Source organism: Petaurus breviceps, unplaced genomic scaffold, assembly GCF_028583685.1.
Source record: "Petaurus breviceps papuanus isolate PSGF00001 unplaced genomic scaffold, PetGlider_PUasm1.0 90397, whole genome shotgun sequence".
NCBI classification, from domain to species: Eukaryota; Metazoa; Chordata; class Mammalia; order Diprotodontia; family Petauridae; genus Petaurus; species Petaurus breviceps.
Genome location: NW_027187239.1, coordinates 844,959 through 854,858, shown reverse-complemented (window position 1 = coordinate 854,858; position 9,900 = coordinate 844,959). Strand labels below are relative to the sequence as shown.

At 54.2% G+C, this 9,900-nt stretch overlaps 1 protein-coding gene across 2 annotated transcripts; it reads left to right on the top strand.

Moving 5' to 3' along the window:
* Positions 1 to 376: 376 nt before the first annotated feature.
* Positions 377 to 9,444, top strand: SDHAF2 (succinate dehydrogenase complex assembly factor 2). 2 transcript variants are annotated; one of them, XM_069108544.1, is made up of 4 exons: positions 377 to 519; positions 5,065 to 5,288; positions 5,403 to 5,512; positions 9,159 to 9,444. In XM_069108544.1, the coding sequence occupies exons 1-4, from the start codon at positions 490 to 492 to the stop codon at positions 9,287 to 9,289; spliced, it is 495 nt and encodes a 164-aa protein (XP_068964645.1). In that variant the 5' UTR covers positions 377 to 489; the 3' UTR covers positions 9,290 to 9,444. The 2 variants fall into 2 exon arrangements, with proteins under 2 accessions (XP_068964645.1, XP_068964644.1); XM_069108543.1 differs by lacking the exon at positions 377 to 519 and adding an exon at positions 1,694 to 1,856.
* Positions 9,445 to 9,900: the final 456 nt, after the last annotated feature.

Sequence of the window (9,900 nt, the reverse complement as noted above, 5' to 3'; positions counted from 1 at the left end):
CGCGCCGCCCCGACTGACCGGGCCCCAGCGCCGCCTCGCCTCAGCGCGGGCTCCGTCCCAGCCTGGGCCTAGGCCCGGCCCCGCCGCCCGCCCTCCGGGCCCCGCCCGCCCCGCTGCCCCTCGAGCCGCGGTCACCGCCGCGCCCCCGCCTCCGCGCCCCGGCCCCCGCCGCCCCCCGCCGCGCGCCCCCGTTACCGGGAATATGGCGGCGGCGAGTCTGGACTAGGCCCGAAGCGCGCGAACCTCTGCCCGGCCGCAGGCCCCGCCCCCTGCTCCCGCCGCCGCCGCCGCCGCTGCTGCCGCCGTCCCCCCTCCCCGCGCCACGCGCTGGCGTCACGCGCGCCGCCGCCCCACGCACACACGCAGCACGCACGCGCGCCCAGCCCCGCCTCTCCCACCTCCCCTCCGAGGCCCCGCGGGCGGGTCGGGGCCGGCGCGAGGTGCCCGGATGTGGCGGGCAGACGCGCTTCCGGCCGGGCCTGAGCAGAAATGGCGGCGGCGGCTGCGCCCGCGCTTCGGGTGAGGAGAGTGGGCCGAGGCCGGGCGGGGGGAGGCCTCGGAGCCCCGCAGAGAAGGCCGGCCGGCCGGCCCTGCCTGGAATGAGGGCGCGGAGAGCCGCGCCCCCCCAGGCCGGGCCTCGGCTTCCCCATGTGTAAAATGAGGAGCCGAGCCAGATGTTCTTCGCGGCTCCGGCCTTGGAGTCGGGCCTGCTCGGGCTCGGCTCCGGCTCCAGCTCCGCAATGTCCGACCCAGCCTCGTCGCCTCTTCTGTCCAGCGGGTATGACGGCGGCACCTCCTTCCCAGAGGGTCTAGGGAGATGACGTGTGTAAACGTTTGCGAAGCGCTTCTCAACCCCAGACAGCGCATGTACGCGCCGCCCCCTTGGGCCTCAGTTTACCTCTCCGTCGCTTAAGCTAGTTGGCTGCTCGAGGCCCCTCCCTCTTCCTGTGGTCTCGCCCCCCCCTAACAGGAAGTGCCCTTAAGGGCCGGAGGGAGGGTCCTGGCTGGGCCCGGAAACCAAGGCCCACCCCCTTCCAGCCCCAGGTCGGACCCCTGGCCGGCCCCACATCCTGCCAGTGGGCCGCCCGCGCCCAGCGTGCAGCTAGCACCTAATGGATGCTGGCTGGGGAGCGCTCGGGAGGACCGTTCTGCACAAAGCCGCGCTTCCCCGCCGCGGTGGTTCGGTCCTCCTCCGCTAGGGAAGCACCCCTAAGACCGGGGCCGCGCCGGGAGGGGGCCCAAGGGGCTGCTCACGAGGCCTTACGGCCCTATGCGGTCCTGGGCGAGTCTCGGCCACCCGGCTCAGCCCGGCGTCTGCCCAGAAAGCCCCGGACCGGATGCCAGATGGGGTCCGAGGGAAGCCCCTGCGGGGAGCGGTGTGGGGCCAGATCGGACACCGGACAGGGCCGGACCGGACCGGGCGCCGGAGGGACGCAGTGTGGAGCTGGAGAAAGCCCCGGCCGGGCGTGGTGTGGGTCCGATCGGATGCCGAACGGGCCGGACGGACGCCGGATGGGGCTAGATCGGGCTGGAGGAAGCCCCAGCGGGGCGCAGTGTGAGACCCGGACGCCGGAGCTGGCTGGAAGGACACGGTGTGGGGCCGGAAGGGGCCGGAGGAAGCCCCAGCTGGGCGCGGCGTGGGGCCCGATCTGATGCGGTACAGGGACTGAGCGGGCCGGAAGAAGCCCCGGCAGGGCGTGGTGTGGGGCCGGATCGGACGCCGGACCGCCGTATGGGTCCAAAGCGGGGCCAGAGGGATGCGGTGTGGGGCCGGAGCGGGCTGCAGGAAGCCCCAGCGGGGTGCAGTGTGGGGCCCCATCGCGGGACGGGATGCCGGAGCAGATCGGAGGGATACGGTGTGGGGCCCGAGCCGGGCAGAGGCGGCAGGGCACAGTGTGGGGCGGGATCGCACGCCGGACCGCCGTATGGGTCCAAAGCGGTACCAGAGGGATGCGGGATGGGGCCGAAGCGGGCTGCAGGAAGCCCCAGCAGGGCGCAGTGTGGGGCCCCATCGCGGGAGGGGATGCCGGAGCCGGAGGGACACGGTGTGGGGCCGGATCGCCAGACCGGGTCGAACCGGATGCCGTATGGGTCCAAAGCGGGGCCAGAGGGATGCGGTGTGGGGACGGATGGGGATGGAGCGGGCTGCAGGGAACCCCAGGGGGGCATGGTTTGGGGGCGCGATCGGATGCCTGACTGCCGTATGGGGCCAGAGCTGTAGGAAGCCCCAGTGGGGCAGGGTGTGGCCCATGCCGGAGCAGGCCGGAGGGACATGGTGTGGGGCCAGAGCGGGCTGGAGGCGGTGGGGCCGGATCTCCAGACAGGGTCGAACCGGATGCCGTATGGGGCCGAAGCGGGGCCGGAGGGATGCTATGTGGGGCTGGATGGGGCCGGAGCGGGCAGCAGGGTGCGGTGTGGGGCCTGATCGCTGGACTGGATGCTGTATGGGGTCGGAGGGATGGGGTGTAGGGCTAGACAGGGCTGGAGCGCGCTGCAGGAAGCCCCAGCGGGCGCAGTGTGGGGGCCAGAGCGGGCCGGAGGGAAGCCGCAGCAGGGTGTGGTGTGGGCCGGGCTGCGGGGCACACAGCCGGCTCGGGCTCCACAGGCTCGGGCACTGCGGGGCCCCCCCCCTCATTCCTCCTGGGCGAGGGGGGGCCTTTAGCCCTCGGGGTCCTTAGTGGCACCGTCGGCTTAGTTCTCTGGGGAGCCCTGGACCGGGACCCGGATGGACTTTGGGCCCACTCGTGGTTTAAAGAGGCTGGATGTGTGATGGGAGGGAAGGCTCTTTAGGAGGACCAGGCCTAGAGAAAGGGGGCCCCCAGATGGCTGCGAGGCTGCTTGGGAGAGAGCCGGGAGCCCAGCCCTGCCCAGGCCTGTGCCTCTGGGCCCTCCCACGGCTGGCTTCTGCAGCTTGGGGACTCATAGGGGTTTTAGCTGGAGACCTTTTTAGCCCAGCCATTCATGATGCAGGTGAGGAAACTAAGGCCCAGAGAAGGTGTTTAGGTTTGTCTGTTTTTCCACCCTCTCTGCATAGTCAAATTCCCATGTTTGCCAAGTCCAAAAAAGGTCCCTCATTCTTTTCCCCCAGTCCTCAGGCTGTTGTGTAAGTTCTTCTCCTGGAGGGTGGGTATGAGACTAGGCCTGGAGTGAAGAAGACCTGTGTTCAGATCCAGCCCCAGATGCTTACTAGCTGTGTGACCCTGGACAAGTCACTTAACTCTCTTTGCCTCGATTTCCCTCCCAGCTTATGTCCAGGTGTTATGGGGATCAAATCAGATAATGTTTGTAATAGCCCTTAGCACAGTTCCTGGCTTATTGTTGTTGAGTTGGTTTGTGTCCAACTACAATACCCTGGCTCATAATAAATATAGAAATATGGCACCATAGTATTCCATTCCATTCAGACACCATAATTTGTTCTCCAGTTCCCCAGCTGATGGGCAACTACAAAAAACGATGACGTACATTTTTGTCTGTGGGGGCCCTTTTTCTCTTTGATCTTTGGAGCACTGTCCTAGGAATGGTATTGTTGAGTCAAAGGCTAAGATTCCAGCTTCCCAGATGGTGCACTTGGAGTCTATTTACTCACAGCCCCTCCAGTGGCATTCATCATTCCCCTTGGTCAACTTTGTCAGTTGCCTTAATTTGCATACCTAGTTATTATTTATTTTGAGCAGTTTTCCATATAGCTATAAATAGTTTAGGTTTTCTTGTTCTTCTCCTTGGACCATTGGTTGATCAGCTGGGACCCTGAGGAGTTAAATGACTTGCCAGAGAAGAGGAGCAGAGCTAGGCCTTCCAAACTCTCCCTAGGGGAGAGATCAAGAGTGAGAGTGCATCACACCTAGTGGGAATGCTGGGAGACCAGGATTTAGACCGAGAAGGAATCCTTAGAGATGATCAACTAGTCCAACCCCCTTTTATACTTAGATACATATGTTTATGTGGAAACTCGGGGCCGTCAGAGTGTCACACCCAGATGCTCTGCCACTAAACCACACTAATTCTCATCTGCCCCCATACCAAACCCTTCTCCAAATCCAGTTTCTGTTGAGAACAAACATTTTCCACATTAAGTTTACTTGGTTTCATAACCTTGGAGGCATATTCTTTGCTCTTCTTCAGCCTCTTTATCTGATTACTTCCCCAGTCCTGTCTCCTCCCTTCCCATGGATATTTGCCTCTTTACCCTGGATCCCCTCCCAGGTGATTTTCCCATCTCCAGTCTCCATCTAGGTCCATCTTCCATGAGTTGTGGCCATGTTCCTTCTCAACTCTAAAACCTTAGCAACTGAAACAATCTTAACCTCGAGGAGAAAATTTAAATTCCTCTTGTCAATGAAAACTCTTCATAATTTGGTGCTAACCATTCCTTCCAGGTTTATTTTGTTAATCCTGTAAATTCTCTTCATTGTGAACTTGACAGACATTAATATTTCCATGTACAACGAACCAAAAAAGGACCTTTCTAGCTTTAACATTGTCCCCTGACTCTCTTTATTCCAGCCAGACTGGACTGCATCCTCTTCCATCTCCTACTGCCATGCATTCATTCATTCACATACAAATATCCCCATGCCTGGAGGGCTTCCCCTCTTCATCCTTGCCTTTCTGAGAGTCTTCTTCCTTTAATGTCCAGCTCAGATAGCCCTTCTGCCTCCCCCCTCTCCCCAGCTGTTACTATTCCCTTCTCCCTCACAATCCCTTTGGTTAGGCTTTTCTGTTTACATTGTAGAATGGGAGTTGATCCTGGCCAGGGACCAGTCTCGTTTCACCTTTGTTTCACCTTTGTACCCTCGGCACTTAGCACTGTGCCTTAACTAGCAGCTGTTATGTTTGTTGAATTGAGTTAGAGCATCTCTTCCTTGGAATAGTAGCTAGTTACTCTGTCTGCCTCTAGTGCCTCCTGCTCATGATCAGTTGGGTCCCATCCAAGTTCAACATTTTATGAATCTGCACATTCTTTTCAGTGTGCGGTCCCTGGCGCACAGTAGGCATTTAATAATATTTATTGAATTGCATGCAGCTTGATTCAGTCAAGGTTTTGTTTTCGGTTTTTTGCAGCTTCTTGCCTTGTCCAAGCACACTCTTGTGTCTTCCTTTGTGGGTAGTTTATTGTCCAGACGGTTCTACCGAGGGGACAGCCCAGCAGACTCTCAAAAGGATATGCTTGAAATTCCCTTACCCCCATGGGAAGAGCGAACAGATGAACCAATTGAAACCAAGAGGGCTCGCCTGCTGTATGAGAGCAGGAAGAGAGGAATGCTGGAGAACTGCATCTTGCTCAGGTAGGGCAGCAGGAGCCCCTGGGCTGTGGTGGAGGGACCCGCCCCGATGGCTAGGACTTCTCAGCCCTTCAGCCACAAGCAGCCCCTTGAATCCCTTTCTTTCTTCTCATTTAGTCTCTTTGCCAAGGAGAATCTGCACCAAATGACGGAGAAGCAGCTGAGCCTCTATGACCGACTGATCAACGAGCCCAGTAATGATTGGGATATCTACTACTGGGCAACAGGTACTGCCAGCTGGCAATCACGGCCTGTAGTCAGGGACCTGGGTTCCAATTTGGCTTTAATACAAGATGTTCACTGAACTGAGCCTACTGTGAGAAATGGCAGGGTTGGACTAGATGGCCTAAGGCCCTTCTCCCTTGAAAGCTACATTCCCTTGGTGAGATCCTGGAGCACAGCAAAATGGGGGTCCTTGGAAGCTAGCTGACACCAACAGCCTTGCCTTGAAGACTGTGTTCTCTTTGTTCTTGACAGAGACTCGGCCCATGTGCCTTTATAGTTAGCAAATTTCAGAGGTTATCTGGTCCAGCTTCCTCGTTTTACATCAGGGGAAGCAGAGTCTTAAAGAGGAAGTGACCTGTCTAATCAGGTTGATGTTAGTAGACAGGATTTGAACCCAGACATTCTGGCCCTTCCCAGGATAACAAGCTGCCTCTTAGATCTCAGCTCCTAGAACAGACATGGTAACCCTGGGCTTTGCTCTGTCCCCGCCACATTACATACACATGCATAGGGGCCCCTAGATGGTGTCATCAGACAGGTTAGAGCTGGAGGGGCCAGTAACTTAATGAAGATCTGTGTGCAGTAGCCCGGCCAGGCTGCAGACTCAGTGTCTGCTTCCCTGCGTGGTGGGCCTGCTGCTCTTTGGCTAGCCCCTGGGATAATCCACCAAGGACAGGCATAAAAGAAATCCTAAAAACGAATCTTAGTTTATGTTTGAGCTTTGTCCCATCATTCAGCCAAGTTCTGTCAATCTGTCAACTGAGCTTAAAATGATAGACTTTGGTAATTAGAGAACCTGTGATCTGGTCAGAGTGAAGACTTCTGCAATAGCCCCTATTGTTTTGGATGCCACTGGACTGGACTGGCTGTGGAGTCAGCACAGGGCTCAAATTCAGGTTCTGCTGCTTATTCTGGTCCTGTGATCCCTTAACCTCCTTGGTCCTCGGTGTCCTTAGATGTAAAATGTCCGCGATAGGCCAGCTCAGAGGCCTCCAGCGCATGACCATAGCATCTCTGGAAAGGCATGGATAGCAGTGATCCGGGCTGAGAAGACCTGAATGTGCTGTCTGAAGAAGAGGGTGGAACACGGAAGGAGAGATCCTCCATCTGTGTCATTATCCAAGCTTTGGCTTATATATCTCAAGCACCCTGAAACTCACAAAAGAGAATATTACCCCCATTTTACAGATGAGGAAATTGAGGTTCTGCAATAGTAGGACTTGCTTACCACACCCCACTCATACACGTGTCAGCTCCAGCGGGAGCCCAGGTCTCCTCACTCCCAAGACCAGGGTTCTTTTCCCTAAGCCACACCAGTGGTAGACACTGTGCAGGCAGCCCTGCCTGAGAACGTCACCATTGTTAGAGTGACAACAAAAGAATGAGAAAAGCATTTGTTCAGTGCTACTATGGGCAAGGCTGTGTTCTTAGACATATTTTTTTAAAAATAATTTATTTTTCCCCAGTTACATGCAAAGATAATTTTTAACATTCTTTTTTTTTAAGCAACCGGGGTTAAGTAACTTGCTCAAGGTTACACAGTCAGTTATTTCTGGGTGTGGTGCTGAGTATCTGAGCCCAGATTTGATCCCCAGGTCATCCCAACACTGGAGCCGGTGCTCTTACTCGCTGTGCTACCTGACCGCCCCTTAACATTCTTTTAAAAAAATTTTGAGTTCCCAAATTTTCTCTCTCCTTCCCTCACCTCCCACCTCCCTAAGACAGTAAGTAATTTTTTATAGGTTATACATATTCAATCATGCAAAACATATTACTATTATTAGTCATGTTGTAAAAGAAGACACAGACCCAAAGGAAAAATAACACACACAATACAGAAAGTGAAAAATGGTATTCTTTGATCTGCATTCATATCACATCAGTTCTTTCTTTGGAGACTGATCTTTTATCATGAGTCCTTTGGAATTGTCTTGGATCATTGTATTGCTGAGAATAGCTAAGTCATTCACAGTTCATACACTATTACTGTTATTGGGTGCAATGTTCTCCCAGTTTGCTCACTTCACTCTGCATCAGTTCATGTTAGTCTTTCCAGGTTTTTCTGAAATCCATCTGCTCATCGTTTCTTCTAGCACAGTAATTCATTTTAATCATTACATAACTTGCTCAGGCATTCTCCAGTTGATGGACATCACCTTGATTTTTGATTCTTGGCCACCACAGAAAGAGCTGCTTGAATATTTTTATCCATGTGGGTCCTTTTCCCATTTTTATGATCTCTCTGGAGTACAGCCCTAGCAGCGGTACTGCTGGGTCAGAGGGTATGCACAGCTTTGTAGCCCTTTGGGCATAGTTCAGATTGCTCTCCAGAATGGTTGGATCAGTTCTCAGCTCTACCAACAGTGCATTAGTGCCTCAGTTTTTCCACATAGAGACACATTTAAAAATCAAGAAAGTTCCCACCTTCAAGGAACTTACATCCAACAGGGAGAGACAAAGCAACAAGATTGCTGTTCTCAGAAAGGGATTCTTAGACTAAGAAAGCACTTGGCGCAATTGTCCCACATGTTAGCTGTGTGATTCATTTGTCGAATCCAATCAGATGTCAGTTCTGTTTCAATTGAGATTTTAACAGCAGGGCAAACTGAGGCGGATTTCTGAGCAAGATAACATTTATTAGCTGGGATGTATTACCTGTCAAATGGGTCAGTGGCTTTCCTCCATTAGTTCCCCTTACTGAGCAGGGTAGGTGACATCACGGCATTGAAGGCAGCCTGATTACTTACAGAGTTGAGGTTGGAAGTTTGGTGAGGGGGCCTAGCAGTGAGCCCCTTCCTTCTCTCATGAGACTGAGAAGTTCTCTTGAGTCCAGGTGTGAGAGAGCAGCCCAGACTTGTGGCAAGCCAGACGTCCTTGAAGGATAGCTGGGTGGGATAGCTGCTGGGCCCAAGCTCCCTTGCTTCCTCACATTCCCCAGGGTGAGCAGGAGAGTCAGTTTGTAACCGTAACCCATTCCGGGCCAGCTGAGTGCTGAGCCAAGTGCAGAGACAAAGAATCGTAACTTAGGCTGTTACTTGTGAATAGGATCAATAGAAAAGTGATAGAAGATCAATTGCAGTCTTCTCAGTGCCTTCTGTGTGCTGAGCACCACATGATGACTGTAACACCAGTAGCCACAGTGACTGAGAAGAGTAGCAGACAGCACCTACTGTGCATTGGGCACTGTGCTCAGCCCTTTACAGAGACCTCATTTGATCCTCACAACAAACCTGTGAGGTGGGTGCTATTAGTATCCCTTTTTTATAGCTAGGGAAACTGAGGCAGGCAGGTAAAGTGGCTTGCCCAGGGTCACACAGCTAGGAAAAAGCTGATTTGAATTTGGGTCTTCCTGACTCCAGGCAGGCCCAGTGCTCTCTCTCCACATTGCCGCTTCCCACTTTCCTCCGCCCACAGTTACCTCTGTATAAAAGTCCCAGCTTGAAGAGCAGGCACAGTCTGGGGAATGTTATACATACTAGAAACAACCAAGAAGCAGGTCAGTCCCAAGCTCAGCTGTGGGATGAGGTGGGTATGGGCCTGGTCATTGCAGAGGTAGTCCCCCTGAGCCCTGGGCCAGAGCACAGGGCCAGAGCTGAGAACCAAAGCCTGAGGCTGTCTCTTACCCCTTCATCTTCTTTTGTTCTGCAGAAGCAAAGCCAACCCCCAAGATCTTTGAAAATGACGTCATGATGATGCTGAGAGACTTTGCCAAGAACAAGAAGAAAGAGCAGAGATTGCGAGCCCCAGATCTTGAGTACCTCTTTGAGAAATCAACCTGAGCTTTATTCTGCCCTGGCCCAAGGGCAGGACCCTAAAGGACGCACATTAGCCTCTGGTCACCTGCTGTTCCCACCACCAAGCCAGACTATAGAAGGCCCCATTCCCAGAGTGTGTCACTCACATCACTTCTCATAAAAGGACTTCTTGTATCTCAGCTTGCATGGCCTCAGTGGTGTTTTGTCTCTTTATCTGTACAGTCCAGCCCTCCTCTCTAGACTCCAGAATACAACACAAGAGCTCATTCTAATAGGACAGGATGAAGCCTGCTCAAGTCAGCCCATGGGGGAGCCCAGAGCCCAGGGGATCCTCACCCAACCCAAGGCTTAGTTTAAAATTTCTCTTCCTACTTCCAAGTAGTTAGAATACTTCTGCTTCTAAAAATCTATGATTTCATTGGTGTGGTTACACCTTTCATGCCTAGTGGTCACTACCCTTTTGTGCTTTAGTAGATGGTTATATGATTCTTTGTGGGCAGAAAAATTCTTTGCCTGATGGCCATCCTTTTGAAAATGGTTTGGTCTGCACTAGGCCAGCTTTCAGATGAGTGTCTGTCACCGGGCCCCACTCACAAGCCTTTGCAGCTTGGTAGGACCTCCCAGGGCCTGCCCTC

Excerpts from the sequence above, each read along its gene's own strand:
- SDHAF2 (XM_069108543.1), top strand. The coding sequence starts at position 1,758 with ATGCGGTGTGGGGCCGGAGCGGGCTGCAGGAAGCCCCAGCGGGGTGCA. Across the intron at positions 5,289-5,402 it reads GAGAACTGCATCTTGCTCAG|TCTCTTTGCCAAGGAGAATC; the intron begins GTAGGGCAGCAG and ends CTTCTCATTTAG. Across the intron at positions 5,513-9,158 it reads TATCTACTACTGGGCAACAG|AAGCAAAGCCAACCCCCAAG; the intron begins GTACTGCCAGCT and ends TTTGTTCTGCAG.